Below are 24,400 nucleotides of genomic sequence, written 5' to 3' on the forward strand. Positions count from 1 at the left end.
GCTAAAATTAAGGTTTTCATATGATCAGTAGTGGAATAATATTATAATTGGGTAATTATGAGAAATCCCATGATGTGGAATTTTTGTCTAATACACATATGTAATGTATATAGAAGTATATAGAATTTAGGGTTCGGGGAAAGGGCACCAACCACATGTTTTGAGTTTAATGAAGAACAATGGTTAGAAAGGTAAGTGTATGAGTTGTTGAGAGACAAATGCACACGTTAAAAGCTTACAATAAAATTTCCTTTTTCTTCCCTCAAAGAAATCAAGGGAAAAGGAAAGAGTAAAAGGGAATCAAAGTCCCAAACTCATAAACTTTTTCCTTCCCTCTCTATCTTTCTTTCTTTTTTTTCTTTTTTTTCACTTTCTCTCTCCTTACCCCCACGTCCACAAAAGAAAATACCCCCTTCCTTTCTCTCTCTCTCTCTCTCTCTCACTCACTCATATAGCCCCTCAAGAGTCATTTTCTCACATATAGTTCACACAAAAGAAACAACCATTCACTTCATACCTTGTCATTACTTCTCTCTCTCTCTTTCTCTTTCTCTCTCTTTCTGTTTCTCTCTCCTCTCAATCTCTAATCTCTCTGCAACTACTCCCCTCAATTCATCATCAAATCCCATTTGGACAGAAACCCAGAAATCCCTCACATCAAAATCCAAAACCCAGATCATCATCCTTTATAAAGCCTACTACTTCTACTATTCAACCACACAAGTACAATAATACCTAGAACAAGCTGCAGAAAGAAGAGTGTGTTTGTGTGTGTGTTGTGTGTGTGTGAGAGAGAGAGAGAGAGATAGAGGGCTTGTTTGGTTGTGGAAGATGGAGCTGTTCCCAGCACAACCGGACCTATCTCTACAAATCAGCCCTCCAAACACCAAACCCACATCAGTTTGGAGGAGGACAGAAGAAGAAATGGATCATTTGGGGTTCTGGAAGAGAGCTTTGGACTCCAGAAACTCCTCCATCTCTTCAATGTCCAAATCTGATCATTTCTTCGACCTCTCGCTCTCGAATCCGAGAGCCTCCGAGCCCAGCTCCAACCCTCTCCACCTCCTCGGCGCCACCAACAATTTAATCCATTCCATCCATCAGAACCACCAGTACCAAAATCACCAACAACAACTCCATACCCAACTCTTTCAACATCAACAACATCAACATCAAGGAGGACTCAACTCAGAGCAGCTCAATTTCTTGAGACCCATTAGGGGAATCCCAGTGTACCAAAACCCTCCTACTGGTCCTTTCCCATTCAGTACTCAACAGCCTATAGATACACCATCTGTATCGTCTTCAGCTACTGCGACTACCACCGCCCCCACTAATAACTCTGCAAGTCCCTTCCACTCTCAAGGCCTAATGCGATCGAGGTTTTTCTCGCGGTTTCCGGCTAAACGGAGCATGAGAGCGCCCAGGATGCGTTGGACTACAACGCTCCATGCTCGCTTTGTTCACGCTGTTGAGCTCTTGGGTGGCCATGAAAGTATGCTAGCTTCGTTTTGTTCTTGTTTTTTAAATTTCCCTTTTTATCCATATATATATATATATATATATATATATGTATATGTATATATTATGTTAATAATTAGCATTTTTTTCAACCAAAAATATACAAAAACAAAATTTTCTCACTTACCCATCTCTTTTTATGTTGTTTTTGTGGTGTAGGAGCTACACCCAAGTCAGTTCTTGAGCTCATGGATGTGAAAGATCTCACCTTGGCCCATGTTAAGTCTCATTTACAGGTAAATGACTATATATATATGTGTGTGATTTTTTTATAATCTCAGATGGGTTTCTTCCCAATAGAGGTTTTTCTCTAAACAGATCAAAGAAATCTTCAAATTAATTAATGACATGATTTTCATTATTTTTTTACTGTGTGTACACTTTGAAGTTATAGTCCTTGATGCAGTTCAAAACATTGGTTTTGCAAGCTTAACAAACATTTTTTGTAGAGCCTACACTACATTACAGGAAGGTGTTAATTCATACTTTATTCAAATAGTCAAATTCCAATGTTTCTCTGCAGAGAGGTCTCTCTCTCAAATCCTAAGCACTTCTTTTTCTACTAGATCTGATGGTTCTGCCAAGCTATTATGCAGCTTTTTGCTTGGAAGATTGAACCATCCATCTAAAAGAAAAGACCAATAACAGTATATTTATATATATACACACACATATATCTATAGAGAGAGAGAGTTAGAAAGAGAAATTCATCCATCTCCTAAAACAGATAAGACAAAGCAAAAGGAATTCAAAAAACAGTCATAGCCAAGCCGAGACAAGTTTACACTGAGTCCATAATTTTATAATAACACACACATTTTCTTCTTCTTTTACAGAGGATAAGTCGTAATTAACAAGAAAGTACAAAACACTATCATTTCTCAATGATATCTACATGTCTCTTGGTTGTTTAACCACATCTTAATATATATATATATATATATATATATATATGCACATACATGTATATAAGCACAATTACACAAAATGTTTTTCATCATTTATATATGTACTTGCACTGTATATCACACATAGCATCTATTTTTGTTTTTAAGATGTAATACTTTGATTTTTATTTTCTTATTTCAGAAATTCAAAAGTAAGTGTAATATGCAAGTATAATGTACATTTGTACTAACCTAAATATGATTTGTGTCCCTCATTGCAGATGTATCGAACGGTGAAGACCACGGATAGAGCAGCCGCTTCTTCGGGTTAAACCTCATATTCTTTTATGTTTAATATGTGATATTTCTTTTGAATATCAATTGAAAGCTTTCAAATACATTATTATATTTTATATTAATATTGAACTTTTTTATAAAAAAAAATTGGTTAGGACAATCAGAAGTATTGGATAATGGGTCATCTGGAGACACTTCTGAGGATCTAATGTTTGATCTTCAGAACCCAAGAAGGTCTGAGCTATCGTCGGTTCAACAAGGAAGAGCAAATGTGCATCAAGACAAGGATTATCATGGCCTTTGGAGCAACTCTTCAAGGTAAATTAATAAAACTCTCAACCACTTAGCATATTATTGTGTTTTTGTCCTTATATAATAAAGCCCATTAGTTACATTTTCTTATCTCAAATTAAAAACCCATTAATTACTTCACGTGAATTCCTTCCTACTTGATTCGTTTGTTTCCTAAGAAAATCAAGGAAAAGAAAATAAGTTTTGGCACCACAAAGACTACCATTCCAAGGCCCGTAAATGGTATAGTTCAAAGTTTAATCTCTTTATATTATTCTACTTTACAATCAAATATTTTTATTATGTGTTTTATCTTACTTTTTCATTGTTTTAATTAGATATAAAAATGCTCAAGTGAAAGAGCTTTATTAAGCAATCAAGGCAAGACCTAAAGTATAGCTTTTTTAGTGTGAATTTTTCATCTATGTATTTCATTCTAGTTGCTAGTTGTGAACTTTTTCTCTTTGAGATGTTGTTTTTCTACGCACACAAAACATACACTCACTTAACATTTAAGTAAGTATCATTAGTTATGGCTTTAAAATCCTATTAACAATAAGTTTTAATATATATATATATCTTTCTTTGATCAAGTACATATATATGTATATGCACATGCACATGCATATACAAACACACACACACACACACACATATATATATATATTTATACATGCAAGAGATCACAAAAAGAAGAAATGATATCACTTGCTTTGTTCTGTCTGTCAACGACAAGTTTAACACTAAAACTGCTTGATGCAGTAATAATCTCTTTCCAAGTGGGATGAAAAAGGAAGAAGTAGTAGTAGTAGTAAAAGAAAGCATTCATTTCCCAAATCAACCTAAATGGTGTAGATATCTCTTTCCTTTGGATTTTGTGGGCTCATATAAGGCTCTATTTGAATGGGACCCACATGAAAACTTAGTGTCAAAGCTAAGCCCTCCTGCACCAATTTAAGTTTAAGCTGAGACCTTTGAAAACCTTCCTTGTAGTCTAGTATTTGTTGGGGGTATAATGGGGCAATCACATGGGTGGGTTCAGCTTTATTTGAATCAGCACTAATTATGCATGTAAAGTGAGAGGATGTAAAAAAAAAAAAAAAAAAATTCTACCTTTCTTTTCTCATTCTCATCAGTTTGCTTTCTTTTCCCTTTGTTTTTTCCTTTCCCTTTTGCATGGCTTTCTCTGATGGAAAATTATTCTCCCAATGCAATGTTTTTGTAGCAGGGAAGCTTGGTTGCATGGAAAACCAAGGGATTCTGAAGGACACATAACATCTCTTGAGGTACCCATCTCAAAGCTGAATTTACCAAACTACCCTTCACTTTACAAATTCTATGTGTGTGTGTGTGTGTGTGTGTGCATAGATGGGAATATGTAGATGTCCTTTACCAAATATCATTCTGTCATGTAAAGTAGAAAGAGGGGGAAAAAAAAGACAGTCTTTTTAAAAGCTGGGCTAGTCCTTGAACAAATTCAATTTTTTGTTTATAAAGAACTTCCTCAAGAAATTAATTGTTCTTAAAAATTTGAACAGTTTCTAGTCAATGGATGCAATACACCCCTAAAGTGCACTATCATCGGATAAACACATTCTTAATACCTCGTACCAGAGGTTGACTAATCAAATGCATTTGTGAGTCATGATGGGTGGTGCATGTAGATTATGAAAGTAGTAAAGGTAAATATCTGAAATAATGTTGATAGATCATGAATTCATGATATATGTATGTGCGTGTGTGTGTGTGTGTGCGTGTGTGTGTGTAGTATGTGATGAGTTGTTATAAATATTAGGGAATAATATTAGCAGATTGCACATGAGACACACTGTAATGGGCTATACAATGTACCCTAGTATTCTTTGGTAAATATTCCCTTATTCTCTGAGTTAAATGTCCTTTGATTCTCACGTTCAACACACTTTTCTTGTGTGGCTGCTCTCATAAATTTATATTGCCTTTAATTATTTTTTATTTAATTTAATTTTTTTTTCTTTTGTTGGTTTTCTTCAGAAGGACATGGAACCTAAAAGCTTAAGCTATGAGAGAGTGTTATCAGATGTGAGCTCACCAAATCTCTCAGGGACAAGCCACAAGAAGCCCAATTTGGAGTTCACCTTGGGGAGGCCACAGTGATTGATATATGTATATATATACTTATATATATATATATATCAACTGCCATGGGAGTACTACTCATTTTGAAATCATTATAACTCTGAAGGGGGAGCTGGTGAAGAGAATCGGGTACCACAGTGGAAATTAGAGGGAAAAGAAAGAAAAAGAAAAGAAAAGAGAAAAAGAAAAGGAAAAGAGAGCTAAAGAAGGACAAGGAGACAAGAAAGACAGAAAGCAAGAAAAGGAGAAGGGTGGAAAAAAGCATTTCCTTCCATCAAGCTGTGAGATCCAAATCAACATATTTTATTCCTACGTAGATATGAAATCTAATTGATTTTGTATGTTCTGCACTTAGTTAGAGAGGGGCGGAGAGAGAGAGCTCTTTAATTATCTTAAATTATGAAGTGATCCTTGGTAATTGTAATGGGGGCACTTTACATTTAACAAAAGAATATATATATATTAAATTCTATCCAATGAGTTGGATGCAAGGAGGTCTCCCCTATTCATTCCTAGGCACTGTCACATGCTTTACACTTTCCCAACAAAGGCAAAAAAAAAAAAAAAAAAAAAAAAAAAAAAAAAAAAAAAAATTAGATAGGAAAGAAAGTAAAATCATGAAGTTTGAAAAATTGGAAAACTACCAAAAGGACAAAAACGACAAAATGAAAAGCAGGAAGGAACATCAATAACACGTCGTCTTTTTATGCTCATCAAGCATCTCCAATCCAAAATATATATTATTTATGTCGAAATTATATTTTGAGATAAATTATAAGATCAAAATATTATATTTTAACAATTATGTTTCAATAGTGTACTTTATTCAAAATATTATTTAGAGTGTATTATTTTTATTCATCTGCTATATTTTGAGAAACGACGTATGAAAAAAAAAAAAGACATCTTAAAAAATTTTGAAAGCTGCTATACATGGCAATATTTTTGACAATCTCAAAATATGAGAGATTTTTTAAGAGCTTATTAGAATGTATTATTTTCATCCATCTACTATGTTTTGACTTTGAGAGGCCTTTTGAGATGGCATTGGAGATGCTCTCATTAAGTAATTTTAATTATTTATGGAAAGATTTTCTTTTGGAAGGTAATCTCTCTTTTTTTTTTTTTCATCATTATTCTTCTTCTTTGTCCTTATGAGAAGTTGAACCCTCAACTTTTTATTTGGAAGTACCACTTGGCTACAACCTTTGACTTTTTTAAAGTTAAAATAAACAGACTCATTATACATGCAATATGTTATCCACAATATGTCTTCAGTGACACTCAGACTCTCAAACTCTCATTTAGTTATTGTTGAAAAATATATGCTTTATATGACATCTAAGATATAACTTAACTTATACTAATATGCTATGAGATAATTAATAATATACTAAAAATAATTAATTAAATATGCAACTCGTTTTTTATTAAACATTCAAATTGAAGCAATAAAATAATAATGATAAATAAATAACCTGAACCGAGGCTAGTATTGTACACTATGTTCTTAAGATAATTTACACCCTGCATGGTGTTGACCGACTCCGTGACGCTTGTCTCCCAGGATACAACGGTCTATATCTACCAGTAGTAGCACTACAAACTCGTGGATACGGAGAACCTCTTTTGTGTAATACTCTATTGGACTCAAAAAATGCATCTATATTATATAAATGCTTAATTGGGTGCAATCCGAACCAAATGGTTCGGACCAATCTTAACATGGCTCGATGAAATTAACCCACTTGGGTTGAGTTCAAGTCTAGAGAGGGATAGAGAAGAAAATGAATTGAACTAATTGCAAATGGCAGCTCAAGGGGATATTTATAGAAATAAAAGTGCCTTTTCGGATTGAATGTGTCTCTTCATCATTGGACACAACCATTCATATGTGTTTCTTTATTACTGGACACAACCATTTATATGTATCTCTTCACAGTAGATACAACTATTTATATGTGTCTATTCATTACTGAACATAACCATTTATATGTGTCTTTTTATCACTGGACACGCCCACTGCAATAGGCTGCAATGGTTCACATTGAATAGGTTATGTTGTTGGTTTTGAGTTGCATCTTTTCATCTCACGACCAACTAGTGATCACACATGTTCGGTCAAAGACATCTGTTGATAACTAATGAAACAATTTTTATTCAAAAATTTTAACAATTAACTTGCGTAGGCTAAAGGCCATTTGGTTAACCTTGCGTAGGTTCTCCATGGAAGTTATCAAGGTTTACATTGTGTTATGAAAAAAATAATTTTGTTAGAGTGATCATGCAAATTTTACATTCATCCTATAATGTTACACCCTTCTATGAACTGTTGAAAATCACCGAGGTCGTGACATATGAGAGTCAATTAGGTACACATCCAACTACGAATGTCTCTTATTTTCCTAGACCTAAATGATATGAAATATTTGACTGGTTAGAAAGTCCAAGAGACACAAGAGTTTAAGAGGTGGGATAGACTACAAGTGGTAGAGATAGTGACAACTAGCTTTCACCGATGACTATCCTATTTCATGATGTAGAAGTCAAGGAACAAGTTCCCCAAGTGGATACTACTACCAACACCCTTCTATAAAAAGAAGGTTCGGTCCACCTATTAAGGTATGTCAAAAATTAAATACAAAGGCCGGTTATTGTTATGCAATCATCAAGTACTAATTTGATCGTTATAATGCATCAGGTTGGCACCACGCTAGTCTTCACATCTCTTGTCTTGTAGGAAATGGCCCCGGTTTCAGATTATGCAGGTTGTCTGTGGAAAATGTATACTAATTCCTTAAGAAATTATAATTCAGAAGCAATTCGGTCTGAATGCCGAGGGAAGCCAGTCGATGCAAGTCCCTGATCAAGAGAATTGTTTAAAACACAACATGGTGTCCAAACCGATCACAGTCGTAAAGTGCTACGACACCGAAACGTCAAGTCCCCCATTGTAATTGAACCTGTATGATAGTCTCCATATCAGGATCCCTCATTCATCATACTAGGGGGTAGAATAAGGTGAGTCACATGATAACAATCCACACGTGACTAAAATGCTCTAAATACTAGCAAATCAACCCCGCCCTTATTTTTGGTATTGGGTTTGTCGAATTGGGGCTTCATAGACCATGTAACTCTACTTCGGGAATGCCATTTATAATGTGTACAATTACTCTTCTTTTTTGAGTTAATACATCATTATCATACTTACTAAAAAAAATTGTATATAGAATATACAAATTCACAAGTCTGGTGTCTAGCTAAGTGTGTCACTTAAATATTATAGGTGTCATACATGTGCTGTCAATTGCGTGCCTAAAATTTAAGCAAGTTAAAACAATGACCTCCACTCTCTTTGGTCCAACAAAACCTAGAGGGGTAACCCTCGCATCTCAAAACCCTAGGAAGTTCTTCCAAGTGCACTAAAACCTTGAAGGGCAACCTTTGAGTCCGAGACATTCTTTCAAGTTCACCAAAACTTTGAGGAGTGACCCTTGAGTCCAAAATCCTCATACAATACCTTATGTCCACTAAGATAATTCCTTAGTCCAACACTCTAGAACATTTTCCCAAGTCATCAAAACCTTAAGAGGCAACCCGTAGAGTCCAAAACCATAGGGCACTCTTAGGTCCACTAAAATATTAATAAGCAACCGTTGAGTCCAAAATCCAAAAACACTCCTAGGTTCACCAAAACCTCAATGGGAAACCCTCGAGTTCAAACCCTGGAACATTTTTAAAGGTTCAAAAAAACCTCAAGGGAAACCCTCGAGTTCAAACCCTGGAACATTTTTAAAGGTTCAAAAAAACCTCAAGGGAAACCCTCGAGTTCAAACCCCTAAGACACTTTCCTAGGTCTGCTAAAACCTCAAGGGGCAACCCTTAAATCCAAAATCCTAGAACAGTCTTCTAGGTCCATTGAAATATCAAGGAGTTACCCTTGAGTCCAAAAACCCTTGGATACTTTCTCAGTTCCACCAAAACCCTGGAACACGTTTCTATCTCTACCAAAATCCTGGAACACGTTTCTAGCTCCACTAAGACCTTAAGGAAAACTAGAGTTCCCCTCAAGAAAAAAAAATTACAATTAAGGATTAAAAAAATAGGCATGAATGATTGCATCCTTCCAAATATCAATTGGGATACTTGGAAAGATCTTGGAATGGAGGATGAAAAGTCAGGGTTAGTACAGTCACTCAAGTACTACACGTAACCGAGGATCTTGGTTTCTATTTCTTCCTACTTTGATGGAAAGTGAAAATTAGGGTTACAATAGAAACAGGTCATCTCTCTGCCTTTATAAAGCGCATATATCCTATCAATTATGTACACTTATGAAGCAACACGTCCAAAATTTTATGTGTGCAAAAGGAGATAAACCAGTTTTTAAGCTTTGGCTATTGTCCGGAGTTGCAGTCTAGCACGTTATTCGTTCCGCAGAAGGCATCTCGACTTTTGGTTTGATATCTACGAGGTCTGCTATCATGGATTGAAATATTTATATTTGTTTATACATTATAGACATGTGAAAATAATGAAGTTCAATTTCTTGGGATTATGATTTACGTTTAATGTTTTCGCACAAATATTATAGCATATTTTACAGGTGGAACCAAGGGCGGAGGGAGGGGGGGCTGGCGGGGGCCATGGCCCCCCTTAATTTTTTGGAATTTTTTTTTTAGTATAGGTAAAAATAAAATAGTATAATATGGTATAAAATCTATACTTGGGCCCCCTAAGAAAAAAAAAAAAAAAAAAAAAAAAAAAAAAAAATCTTTCTTTAAGTAGCATTTAACAAAAGATAGTTTATATATAATCTAAAAGAAAGTGATTTAATTGACGAGTATAGAACCCGATAAAAATTTAATGTGGCTATTTTAAAATTTCAACTCAAATACCGTTCTTTCCATAATATGACTATCTTAAAATTCTTCCAACTCAAGTACGATTCTTTCCATAACTTTATTATTATAAAATTTCATCTCTTACATGATTCTTTCCATCACTTTTTTTTTCTTTTTATTTATTTTTATTGGAATGTTTTTATAAGAATTCTATAAGAAATTAATTTTTACAAAATTTAGAATAAAAATTTCATTTGAAGTTTTGAATATCAACAAAAATTGATGATTTAAGAATCTAAATTCTTATTTTATTAATTTGTTTGTGTTTTTTTATCATTGTTATTATTTTGTTAAATTTTCAATTTTTTACTTTTTTAAAAAAAATTATTTTTGTTTTTTTTTTTTCTTTTTGGTAAATAAAGAGAGTTATTTAATTGAATTTTTTTATAATTTTGGCATAAATCTTATTTGTGTTTGTTCAAAAAATTTGATAGAAAATTTCTTTAAATAACTAGTTTTTTTTTAAAAAAAATAAATTAGGAAAAGTTCAGATAGATATATTTTGGTATGAATATAATAAATAGTAAAATATTTTTGTCTATATAAATTTTTTTTCTTTTTCAAAAGTTCTAATTAGGTAATGTTGTTTATAATTTTGGCCCTCCCAACCTCAAGATTCTGGCTCTGCCCCGAGTGGAACACCTAAGTGTCTAATGGATAATCACCTTTCTATATCCTAATGAGGTTGGTGATGAGAAGTTTCGACTTTGAGTCAAGTCTAGAGAGAATAACTGAACTCTTGGAGAGGTTAATAGAGCGGCCTGATAAGATGAAGAGTGATCTAAGACTGTTTTGAGAATAGAGATTGAGGGTGAAAATGTCCAATACAATGACAAAGAGGAAATGTGACAGGATTATCTTACCTTTCACTCTTTTGAAGTAACCATAAAATTCACCATTTATAGAAATTTTACCGTTTCTATTAAATCTATATCCATTGTGGCAACAATAACCTCTTTCATGCATGGAAAATTTTCCCACATCATATGGAGAAGCTATCTTGAGTGGAAATTATTTGTACCAAGTTACCAACTATATTGTATTTTTCTATATTGTAAGGTTAATGAATTTGCATTGGTGTGAATGAACAAAAAATATATAGAAAGAGCCAACTTGTAATTCATGTTGCCCAGAAAGTTTGATAGATTGTTGCTTTTATTGGATTTTATGCTTTTGAAAATGTTAGAATTGGCAATATCAAGAACCCCACAAGTGTTCCCTTAATGAGCAAAATTCAAACAGAATCATTGAATAGATTTAAGGAGAGTATATAGGGAAAATGGAGATGCTTGATAAAGAACATGAACCTCCCTTTCACAGTGAGATTCCTACCAAAGCTTTGTTTTCTTGTAAGATGTTCCCTTCCATGAGTACAAAATGAAATGTCTTTGGCACAATTTGGCCAAGAATGTTAACTCTATAGATCGAGAAGAAGATCATGTACCATAACCTTACATGTATCAGTAATGGGTCCAGCACCCATCAGTCCTTCTATCCCTATCCCTATTCCTATCCCTATCCCTATCCCTATGTCCAAACATCAGTCACACCATATCTAATTTCAGCTTGGAGGAGCACTCAGCCATCTTCAATGAAAATCTAAGTAGGTGATTGTGTGTGTGTGTGTGTGTGGTGATAGGTGTGACCAAATATGTGGAGGTAATTGGATTCCCCATATGTTATGAGAATGTAACAGATCCCAAGTACCCTTCTCTCAACAATATATGTGGCCAACAACCTTCTCAATGGTTACAAATTACAAGCTTCTCGTAACAATATATGTGGCCCACAACCATCTCTATAGTTACAAATTGAATATGCATCACCAGTAAATATTAATTAAGATGTTACGAATTCTCCTTTTTATACGAAGGTTAAAGAATTTGAGTCTAAGTAGGCTTCTTTCAAATATACATGCGGCCAACAATTTTCTATATAGCTACAAATTCGATGTGTATCACCGCTGAATATTAATTCAGATGGTATGATTTTTCATTCTTAAAGAAGGCTTAAATTAAGTAATTGAGTTTTGTTACGGTTAATATTATAGATGTACATTAGGAATGACAATATTTGACACAACAAGAGGTAAGTGAGTTTGGATTTAACTTAATCGTGTTTGTGTCGTAATCAAGTCAACCTGAATTGACACGATAATTAAACGTGTTGTATTTGTATTTGATATGCCAACCCGTCTATAACTCGTTTAATTAAACGTGTCGTGTAAAAAAATATTCGTTTAATTAAATGTGTTGAATAAATATGTCGTATTCAGGTCAAAAATAATTTAAATGTGTCATGTCTTATTATTCGTGTAATAATTTCATCGTATTCGAATTAGAATTTTTTGACACAAAAACTAACGTATCGATCTATATAACAGAATATTAAATACGAATATGACCCGATTAGACGAATTTTGTTGCATATGCTGCTTATGCATTGTCTGAACTTTAAAAGATTTGCAATAAATAAATAAAAGAGCTTCACATACACACAGTGAGTGTGAGACAAAAGAGGTATCACATAAAGCCATGGTAGAAAAAAATGGTTACCTTTTTTAAAATTTCCATGAGAAAAAGAATGGTGGGGTCCAAAAGCTTGAATTGTACAATGATGACATACTTTTCTTCAACCATTATTCAGTATCACAGTGACAACTCATATCTCGAGGTAGCCTTACCTAAATTCACTATTTGACAAACCAAATCATATGAAATCTACTAGCAGTTCCACAGTGATTTCCATTGCTGGTGTTGCAAACTTGCACCAAAAAAGGGGTACCTCTAATTTTACTCTTATATCAGAGTTTTAGTTGGTTTGATGTTTGGTAAAATCTCAGCCTTGGGATTATAAGAAGTTACTGTTGTAACTTTCCTTTCCTTTGAAGGGAGGAAAAAGTTAAAAAGAAAAAGTGTAGGGTATAGAATTTCAAGGGAAAAAACAAAATATTTTTCTTTTTACTTTCTTTCTTGGAATAGCTAAAGTTTTAGACAAATGGGTGTAGAAGCTGCTTAGAGAAAAAGAAAACAGAAGATGGTCTTAAAATTTAGGGAAATGTAGAATCTTTCCATTACTTTTCTCTGTTTGGGTTGATTTTGGATTTGAAATATCACTAACCCATGCATTTGAAGCCAAATGGAAAATAACAATAATAATAAAAATCTAAAAAAACTATATAATAAGACCCATTGTCCTGCATTCTCTTTAATTTGCCTTATTTATGCATTTGTTTGGGTTCATTCCCTCATTGTCCTGCATTCTTTTTAATGACTAATTGTCCAATTCATTATAAATTTCCCTTATTATAAGTTTTGAAGGACCAAATGATAAATCATTGGACCGGAATCCTCTTTAGGAATTTTTCTCGGTGTTCATTTTCGCATACCAAACATAGTATAAGGAAATAGTTAAAATTTGCTTGATTTATAATTCTGAAAATAATATTTTAAAAGACTGATACTATCATCAAAGGTAGATAGATATTCATATAATATAGATATAAACACATTTTTTAAAAAAAAATATTCATATAGCCTCAATCATTTGTTATTAATTAATTTTATTATTGTTATTATTATGATATTGATTTGTTTTTGGGAGGTTGGGGCTGGTCCACTTAGTCCCCCCATAGTCGAAGAGTCAAGGATGGAAATATTCATATAGCCTCAATCATTTGTTTTTAATTTATTTTATTATTGTTATTATTATGATATTGATTTGTTTTTGGGAGGTTGGGGCTGGTCCACTTAGTCCCCCCATAGTCGAAAAGTCAAGGATGGGGTATTAAAGGCGCGTGAGACTGTTTTCTAAAGTACTACCACTAATGAGGTGTTTGCAACTTTGCATTAGAGAACTGCATATATAAATAATTATATATAGACACACGTATATATATATATATATACATACAGGCTTAGTCTGACTATATATATATTTATATTCCCTTGACTAGACAGTGGAGTGGACAGAATGAAATTAAGGTGGGGCCTAGCTCGTCTATCATGATCAACCTCATGCTACGTCTGAAAGACGACTCTCGTCTGCATGGTAGCTTTTTAGCAATAATTGCTATCATCATTACTCTCCTCCTTTGCCTTTTTAATTTTTTATATTTCTCAGGCCTATTATTTTAGAGATAGAGAGAGAGAGCTAATTGGGGGAGTTTGACTCACCTCTGGCTGTCTTTTTTAATCGACTTATAGCTTCGACAGATGTGATGCTCAGATGACAACATCGATGAGAGTATAAATAATTACTGAAAGAAAGTAAATTAAATATTGAATTTTTTTTATGTTCTTCACAAAAACGTATTGGAATTTTTTTTTTTTTTTTTTTTTTTTTTTTTTTTTGAGTATAAACAATTTTTTGGAAGGGATGTGTGAATACCAGCTAGAAAAAAAATACAAAAAAAAATAATAATAATGGCTTGCCTCGATTATTCTTGTTTTTATTAAATAGAATAAAAAGCCTAAATAAATTTGTATTGGATAATTTGTTTTTGATATTAAAAAAGTAAGATAAAAATTCTTATAAATACTGTGTATGACTTCTTTTTATTGACAAGAAATTCACACACTCATTTGTGCCAACAAAAATCAGGGACGGACCTAAGATATTATGGGGGGCAATAACAAAAAATTTCAATGATAGAGGGGCAATAATGAAAATTTTTAATAATTTCAAGGGGCAATAGTGATTTTTTAAGGGTATATAATTAAAGAAAACAAATTACTAAGAGTATATTAAAAAAAAAAATCTGAGGGGCCAATTCCCCCCTCCCCCTCCCCCTCCTTCTGTAGGTCCGTGCCTGACGGAAACTTAAACCTTCAAACCTCTTTTTTGGAGATAGAGGAAATACCATTAAGTTATAACCCTTTGATAATTTACAAAACGTTTATATATATACACTATTATACTATTCTTATCAAAATTAATGTTGAACTTATTATAATTCTAAATCCTAAGTGCAAATAACTCGGCCGGCCTGAAGAAAAAAACTAGAAAAGGAAATATGAATTTCAACACTCTTTTTCTTTTTCCGCTATATAATTCTATGATTAGATTGGCAAAAAAAACTATATCGGGTATTGAGGATTTTTATGGAATATGGCATCAAATCAATTGTGCTTAAACACATTTTACTTTAAAAATAAAAGGGGCATAATTGTAAGTTCACGTAACTTTCTCCATAAAGCAGAATTTTCTTATGCTAGGGTGCAAAGACTCGAGGGTTTCCTCTCGAGTTTTCTCCATAAAGCAGAATTTTCTTATGCTAGGGTGCAGAGACTCGAGGGTTTCCTCTCGAGTCTGTTCGTCGGTTTAGTTGGTTTAAAGTTCTACCATCAACTCAACGAAGATCGTTGTATCTGGGAAACAACCGCCAAAGAGTCCGCATAGCACCTAGCGGGGGGATATTATCTTAAAGATATAGTATCAAATACTAGCCTTGATCTTAATGTCAGGTTCTTTTTTTTATTGTTATTTAATTATTTATTCTTATCATATTTTATAATATAATTAAAATTACAAGTATATATATTTATACTTGTCGCATTTTTACATAGTAGTATAACACAATAGTTTTTTTTTTTTTTTTTTTCAATATTAATATTGTATCCATAGTTGCTTAAGACCTCCTCCCTAATTACAATTCTTTCCTTAGATGTGCCCACGAAGTAGGCCTTACAAACGCCTTTGACTCTCTTTGTAGGCAATTCCTCATTAGTAACTGTGAGCTAATGTATTTCCCTCCTATTTTTGTTTCTTGGATTACTACTTGTATCCAATCAGCTTCCTTTTCCATTAGCGTTAATGGTGAGCTTTATGGCTATTTCAAATAATTACCAAAAAAAAGTAAATTAAATTTTGATTTTTTTTATGTTCATCACAAAAATGTATTGGAATTTTTTTGAGTGTAAACAATTATTTAGAGGGGATGTATGAATACCAACTAGAAAAATAAATTTGTAAAAAAATATAATGGCTTACCTCAATTATTCTTATTTTTATTAAAAAGAATAAAAAGCCTAAATAAATTTGTATTGGATAAATTTTTTTGATATTTCATTTTAAAAAAAGTAACATAAAAATTCATATAAATATAGTGTATGACTTCTTTTTTATTGCCAAGAAATTCACACATTCATTTGTGTCTACAGAAATTAGGGACGGATCTAAGATATTATGTTAGGGGGCAATAATGAAATTTTTCAATAATAGATATTATGTGCGTGTTGTGTTAGGGGGAGGGGGAGGGGGAGGGGGAAGAGGGGGGAATAACGAAATTTTCAATAATTTTAGGGGGGCAATAGTAATTTTTAAAGGGTATATAATTAAAGAAAACAAAATACTAAGAGTCCTCCATCCCCCCCCCCCCCCCCCCCCAAGGTGCGCGCGCGTGTAGGTCCATGCATAACGGAAACTTAAACCTTCAAACCTCTCTTTTGAAGATAGGGAGATATCACTAAGTTATAACCCTTTGGTAATTTTTAGAACATCTATATATATATATATATATATACACACACACACACACTATAGACTATTATACTATTCATATCAAAACTAATGTTGAACTTATTATATATAATTCTAAATCCTAAGTGCAAATAGCTCGGCCTGAAGAGGAAAACTAGAAAATGAGATATGAATTTCAACACTCTTTTTCTTTTTCCGCTATATAGCTCTATGATTAGAATGGCGAAAAAGACTATATCGGGTATTGAGGATTCTTATGGAAGATGGCATCAAATCATAAAAATTCGTATTGGATAATTTGTATTGGATAATTTTTTTTGATATTTCATTAAAAAAAAAAAAAAAAAAAAAAGTAACATAAAAATTCATATAAATACTGTGTATGACTTCTTTTTTATTGACAAAAAATTCACACACTCATTTGTGCCTACAGAAATAAGGGACGAATCTAAGATATTATGTGAGGGGGGCAATAACGAAATTTTTCAATAATAGATATTCTCTGTGTGTGTGTGTGTTTTTTTTTTAGGAGGGGGGGGGGATAATGAAATTTTTAATAATTTTAGGGGGGCAATAGTAATTTTTTTAAGGGTACTAAGAGTATATTATTACAAATCCCCCCCCCCCCCCCCCTTTCCCCCCGGCGACGTGTATAGGTCCATGCCTGACGGAAACTTAAACCTTCAAACCTCTCTTTTGAAGATAGAGAGATACCACTAAGTTATAACCCTTTGGTAAATTATAGAACATTTAGATATATATATATACACACATTATAGACTATTATACTATTCCTATCAAAACTAATGTTGAACTTATTATTGTATACCCCTAATTTTAGAATGATAGTTTTGGCATTTTATTTATTGATTTATTTTATTTTGTGTGATTAATTGCGTATTTGCTTAATTATTTAATTATTTTATTAGTTGGTTTGTTTTACCTGTTTAATCGTGTATTTTACTGTTTTATTTTATTTAACTGTTTTGATTTATTTGACTATTTTATTTTATTTGGTGATTTAACTGTTGAATTGATTATGTTATTTGGTGAATTAAAAGTTTTAATTAATTAATTTTGTTTTATGAAATTGGTAGCAGACATAGCGTGTATAAAAATAGGTTTTATTTATGGGTCGATTATGTTTAGGTTTAGGGTTTAGTTAGACTTAGGTATTGTTTTCTATAAATATGTACCACACGTTTAGTTAGGGTTTTAGAACCCTATTCACGATTGTGGAGGCAGAGAGAGAACAGAGGAGGATTTCAGTAGGTGGTTTTCGCCGGAGAACTTAGGAAGACGACTGTGTAAGGCTAAAGGCAAGTTCTAATCCTAACTTTTTTCCTTTAGCTCGTGTTCTTTACGTTCTTAACACAACTTCAGGAGTAAAGAAATATAAACGTTAATCTGGTTTGCGTGTCAGATGTAATTAAATCAGTAAGTGTTTCTATACATGCCAAGGATATTCCAGGAGACTTAAACAATTAAAACGGATTAATCATGCGTGCTTAATCAGACTAAAACAGAGAGTTTCATGATTATATATGCTTGTGCGTGATTTATTTATTCTTTGATTTTTATGCATGAACTGTTGTTTAAGTTGAATCTTTGCCTACTAAAACACTTAAAATAATTTAGTATGGATGTATGGGACTTAGGTTGAAACTTGAAGGCCTTAACTATGGAGTTTTAGGGTTTACAGAGGCTGAACAGAGGAAGAAGACGACTTCAGCACCAACTCAGCCGACTAAGTTGGGAACTCAGCCTGCTCAGTTGGACAACGACCTAGATGTTGGTTTTAATTGCCCATAAATATTTTTAAACCTATTTTAATTAATCTAAATGGGTTAAATGGACTTTGGAAGGTTCTAGAATGCATAATACACTTCATATGCTTAAGGAATTGGACAATACGAAGTTATAAAACAATTTCTTAACAATTTATGCATACTGGTTTTGGCTATGGAAAAATTAAATTGCTTAGATTTATTTTAGCAATTTTCTGTTAGTGATTATATGTTTCAAATCATGTATCAATGGAAAAATAAGCATGTCAAATCTTATATTTTTGTTATGCTTGTTAAGGATTAAATTGATGTTTAAATTTCAGCATTTGTCGCATCAATTGTTGGACTAAAAATATAAGCATGATAATTGGCCAATGTTATTATGCTTGCTATGGAATTAATTGATGTAAACATTTATCCATGTTCTGTCAGTTATATGGATTCTGTGGATTAGTTGGTATTTACATTCATTATTTGTTTTATCAACTGCTGGATAGATAGATTGTATGCACCGGTATAGGACAGTGACATACTAGGGACGGATTAGTTTCAAAATACTATATCCTACCTATACGGAATAAGTGACTGAATTATAAATATATAATCCTACTTATATTTAGTCTGTGCAGTTAAATAAGCTGAATGACTAACTGAATTTCCTCTGGATGTTTAGTCTGTGCAATTGAACAAGCTGAACGACTAACTGGATTTCTTATGGATGGATAGGATAGGACTTTAAATATATATTTATGGTACCGTGGCATGAGCTTGAGTCTCAGTGTCAACGGTTAGGGAGCGTATATGCAGTAGGATGCGTAGCTGGCCATGTTGGTTGAGGTATACCCTGTTAGGCTTAGGTACTCATGCCCACTTAGGTGCGTTTTGCATGTTACCTTCTATTCAGGTTGAGACCCTCTTCATAGTTCAGTGAGAGTCCCGTAGTGTGGATATACTTATGTACGAACTATTAGCTATTGTTGAGTTGGTTAGAATGTATATGCGTATCGAGTCTCTGCTTGGATTGTAATATGATAGAACTTGTTCGTGGGCCTGACCCACTTCTATTTTTCAGGTACTCGTCAGTTCCAGACTTAGACTTGTTCGTGCTGAGCAGAGACTACTATTCACTCTTCCGACGACGTATGACTTCTTTCCATAACTTAATTCTGGATGTTCTTTCAGTTATTTATATTTCAGTTGGATTGTTATTAGGGGTCCATTAGAGATGGATTCCCGAGTTGTTTAAACTGATAGAGGTTTTGGAAAGGATTTGGATTTTATTAATATTTATTATCTGAGGTTTTTATTTAGAGATCTTTCAGCTTTTATTATTTATACTCAATTCATTTTGTAATCTGTATTCGTTTTAAATATTAATTATTTGATATTCCCTCGGGTTTGATCCTGGGCCTAATCAACCCGTGTCTCGGATCCGAGGGGTATCACAATTATAATTCTAAATCCTAAGTGCAAATAACTCGGCTTGAAGAGGAAAACTAGAAAATGAGATATGAATTTCAACACTCTTTTTCTTTTTCCGCTATGTAGCTCTATGATTAGAATGACGAAAAAGACTATATCGGGTATATTGAGGATTCTTATGAAAGATGGCATCAAATTAGTTGTGCTTAAACACATTTTACTTTTAAAATAAAAGGGGCATAATTTTAAGTTCATGTAACTTTCTCCATAAAGCATAATTTTTTCATGCTAGGGTGAAAAGACTCGAGGGTTTCCCCTCGAGGTTTTTTATGGACCTAAGAGAGTACCTCATGATTTTGATACGCGTATACACCTATAATATCTAAGTGCCACACCTAGACACTAGAGTAGGACGACAATGTATTAGCTCAAAAAAAAAAAAAAAAAAAATGTGTAATTGTACACATTACAAAGGGAATTCTCTAGGTAGTCACATGGTCCATGACGTCCCAATTCAACAGCCCCGTACCAAAAGTTAGTGGATACCCCACAAAAATTAATAGACTATTTTCATGTCATACAACCAAAATAAATGGATAATAACACACTTAGAAGGAAACTGCTATAAAATTATAGATATCTCTTAAATTCATATGCTTAAATAGTCGACTGATTAATTGTTGGTATTTTGTTGTGAATGAAAATTGTCATAAATGCAAGCTTAATAATCTGTCGTAGACATCGCAGTATTAATATTTCAGAGCACAAAATGCATCCCATGCGATACCATAATTAGGGAAAAATACAATGGTTAATAGATGTATGTTCATTATAAAATCCCAAACAGTACATAGTCGTTGGACTGTTGATGACCATTGGAACGGTTAACTCCCCAAAGGTTACATGAAATAGTTGCATTGTATTGAAGGGAGTGAGCCATCGCAACTTGCCGAAAAGGCGTTACAAAATCTATAAATAGGTTTGAGGTCTTTAATGCAGACCATTCATCTTCGAACTCACATTCTTTTTTCTCTTTTCTCTCCATCTACACCTAATCCCTGATCATAGTTCAAGCATATTTCTTTGGATCTGAACTAACCCAATCAATGTCTAGTTGGGTCAAGATACTTAAAAGTTTGTCCACCGGTTTAGTTGGTTTGAAGTTCTACCATCAACTAAATGAAGATCGTTGTATCCTGGGAGACAACCGCCAAGGAGTCCACATAGCACCTAGCAGGGGTAATATTGTCTTAAAGATATAGTATCAAATACTAGCCTTGGTCTTAATGTCAGGTTCTTTTATTTATTGTTATTTAATTATTTATTCTTATTGCATTTTATAATATAATTAAAATTGCAAGTATATATATTTATACTTATCGCATTTTTAAATAGTTAATAGTATAACACAATAGTATATATATATTTTTTTCAATATTAATATTGTATCCATAGTTGCTTAAGACCTCCTCCCTAATTACAATTCTTTCCTTAGATGTGCTCGCGAAGTAGGCCTTACAAACGACTTTGACTCTCTTTGTAGGTAATTCCTCATTAATAGCTGTGAGCTAATGCATTTCCCTCCTATTTTTGTTTCTTGGATTACTACTTGTATCTCATCAGTTTCCTTTTCCATTAGCGTTAATGGTGAGCTTTATGGCTATTTCAAAACCATCAAGGGCTTAGGCAAAGTAACCCTATATTACTTTTCCTCTTGTTATATATATTGTTTCTTTTATAATGCAAAAGGTTAATGACCCAAACTCGGGAGTCCGAAATGTTAACCGGGTCCTAACCCTATCCAAAAACGTTGAAGGGTAAAATGGTCCTTTTGACCGATACCGTACGTTAAAAGTCAAAAAGAGGTCACAAGAATCATCTTTAGTCGTTTCGGACAATGTATGAATGAGATAACCAACTCTTCACATTAAGGTAAAAAGGGTAAATTGGTCCTTTTGGACCATGCAATACATCGGGGACCTTACGACTATCATTAAGGTCATCATTAGTCACTTAGATTCAACTAATAATGAAAGAAAACAACTTGGTTCTAAATCGTCAATTTTAGGTCTAAAAAGGGGGTAAAAATGACCTTTTGGGCCATCCAACTCATATCCGGACGCGCCCAAAAGGTTCCATACATCCTAGAGGCCATGTAGGACCCACACGATGAAGCTTGGAATGATCCGAAGAAGTAAAAAGAAAAAAAATAGTAACTAAGTTCTAATTGCGAGCCATAAGACATGCCCTCTGAGCGCTCGAAGGACACCCATGCCCCCCCCCCCCCCTTGTGCAACCCTAGTTTTAGTCGAGCGCTTGGACCCCTGTTCCGAGCGCTCAAGGTTCTCCAGAAAAATGGGGCTCTTGCCCCTTTTGGCCGCGAAATTGATCTCGAACTTCTTTTTTGCCATTGTGACCCTAAAGTCCTTATCCCAACTCAAGACATGTATGAAATAGCCATTCATTAACCATAAGCATCAATATAACATTATATGAATCATTTTATAACCAAATCGTCCCAAGATAACAACATGGCTAATGCTTACATTTAAATGCCATTACATCCCATAATTTACATCAAAATAGTCCCCAAATAAATAAGGTTACAAGTTTTAGGCTCTTAACGCCTTAAATACAATGCTTTACAAAAGAATAACTAGGACTAAGTATTAATTACAAAAGTCTATAAAAATTACATTATTGACCCTAACTACACTTGTGAGGGTCTTTCGTCAATTACGTCATTGATGTGATCTGAAAAATGGTAATAAAAGGGTGAACACGACAGCTCAGTAGGAGGTGTCTAAAAAGCACTCCTTAATGATCCCGTGACTCACAATAAATAATATGATATAGAAAGAATGGGCCATGCTCAATTTGGGGAAAAATAAATCAATTAATCATCTTCACACAATTCCACACCTAATGAATGAAATGAAATGCAATGTAAATGTCCGACCCCATTTATAAAATCCTTACACAACACAATAATAGTCAAATCGTTAATCCAACCCAGCTTGGGGCGACTCCCCGGCGCTATGAGAGAAGGATTGACTAACTATCCCTGACCTAAGATAACTCCTTAGCATCATTTGGGGCCTAGGTAAATCAACGACGCACAGGGTAGTCTCTCTACGTTCCCTCTAGGTTTCATTAACCCCACAGACACAAGATGACTCCTTGCCATCCGGTTTTCGCAAACATCTTTTCAAAACTCTTCAAAAATCAATTTCTCTTTTCGAAAATCAACTTTTCATCACTCACACAATGCCCATGAATGAATGTCTTTTGCGTTATATCATTATATTAACATAAGAAGTCATACAATATTCGTAATCATGCTCACATGCTTAAACAAGTATTTGAGATGATAATCTCTACATAAGATTAAGCATTTCAACTATGGCATTTTCTTAACATGTAATCATGTAGCAACAATAATCATGCACATAACCAAATGGTAGTCCACCTAATCATGTAATATATCACATAAGACATAGACATCATGCTTCAATTTTCAAATCTTAACAACTCATAAGACAATTACACAATTATACACGTTATGAACACAAATACAAGGGAATTTACTCACAAAAATCAAATAATGAGCTTTGGAAACCCCTACCTCAATAATTGAGAAAAGCCCTAAAAGCCCCAAATTTTGAAATCACCCGAGTCCTCCAAATGAAAATCAGCTCCAATCACTTTGAAGCTCTCGTCGAGCTCTACAAGATTGCCTTTTACGTCAAGGATCAATTCCTACCAGAAGAATAAGAATCGGAGGCTTGAAGTATAGTTTTTAGAGAGAGAAGGGAAGTCTCGACTGAATCAATAAAAAAAAAAATGGGCCAAAAATTTGCATATATGGCCTTTATGCAATCATATGACACTTTGACCCTTAAAATGTCCATTTCTCCCCTTTAAGCACATACACATACTAAGCATGCTACAAATGTGAAATGAAATACACAACCACATAGATACACTCCAAATAATAATATATGAAATGAAATGACCCCGAAAAATGATACCGATTATGAAAAATCATAGTGTGGGACCTACCCAGGACCTCCCGGCTTGAAAATCCAAAAGACACCTAAATGGCTAAAAAAGTATTTTTACGAGTTCTAAACTCTAAGAATGTCTTAAATCACTCTCGGAACCTTCGTGGCACGCTAACCGGTATGTAACACGCAAAACGGGGCGAGAAAAAAATAATCCAAAAAATCAAATAAATATCAAAAAATAAAAAATTTCGAAACGTCACATAAGGTGACATTAGTAATTCTGCATTGACTAATGCTAGCCATTAAAAAGGGTGTTTGTGAAACAATGTTTCATTTTTAAGAGAGGTAAGACTAATTTTTAAAACCTTAGGGGGGATATGTAATTATGACAAAACTAAGGGATGGCAGTCTAATCTACATAGTTTTAGAAATTTCTAACAAGAATATGGGTAGAAGTATAATATGCTATATAATTTGGGTGGGACGGTATGGGATAAACAAAAACTAGTCACTACCCCAAACCTGACTCGAGTTCAATTTTTAAATCTCATTTCTACCTCTTTTTTAACAAATGAATTTCTATATTGCTTTTATTAAGGGAGAGACGGTAGGGGTGCATAAAAAAATTGTTTAGAACTGGTAAATCAGACCAAATCGGATGGTACGATTTGGTCTAATTTTAT

At 33.5% G+C, this 24,400-nt stretch overlaps 1 protein-coding gene across 3 annotated transcripts; it reads left to right on the plus strand.

Moving 5' to 3' along the window:
- The first annotated feature begins 472 nt into the window (after positions 1–472).
- Positions 473–5,605, plus strand: LOC132303578 (probable transcription factor KAN2). Of its 3 annotated transcripts, none has more exons than XM_059800878.1 (6): positions 473–1,495; positions 1,681–1,757; positions 2,690–2,735; positions 2,861–3,023; positions 4,225–4,282; positions 5,010–5,605. In XM_059800878.1, exons 1-6 carry the CDS (start codon positions 832–834, stop codon positions 5,130–5,132), a joined length of 1,131 nt encoding a protein of 376 aa, XP_059656861.1. In that variant the 5' UTR covers positions 473–831; the 3' UTR covers positions 5,133–5,605. The 3 variants fall into 3 exon arrangements, with proteins under 3 accessions (XP_059656861.1, XP_059656862.1, XP_059656860.1); XM_059800879.1 differs by having other exon boundaries at positions 2,870–3,023; positions 4,222–4,282; XM_059800877.1 differs by having other exon boundaries at positions 474–1,495; positions 4,222–4,282.
- The last annotated feature ends 18,795 nt before the right edge of the window (positions 5,606–24,400 follow it).

Source organism: Cornus florida, unplaced genomic scaffold (genome assembly GCF_030987335.1).
Source record: "Cornus florida cultivar Cherokee Brave unplaced genomic scaffold, ASM3098733v1 CherokeeBrave_3.0.0_Hap2_Chr04, whole genome shotgun sequence".
Lineage (NCBI taxonomy): Eukaryota > Viridiplantae > Streptophyta > Magnoliopsida > Cornales > Cornaceae > Cornus > Cornus florida.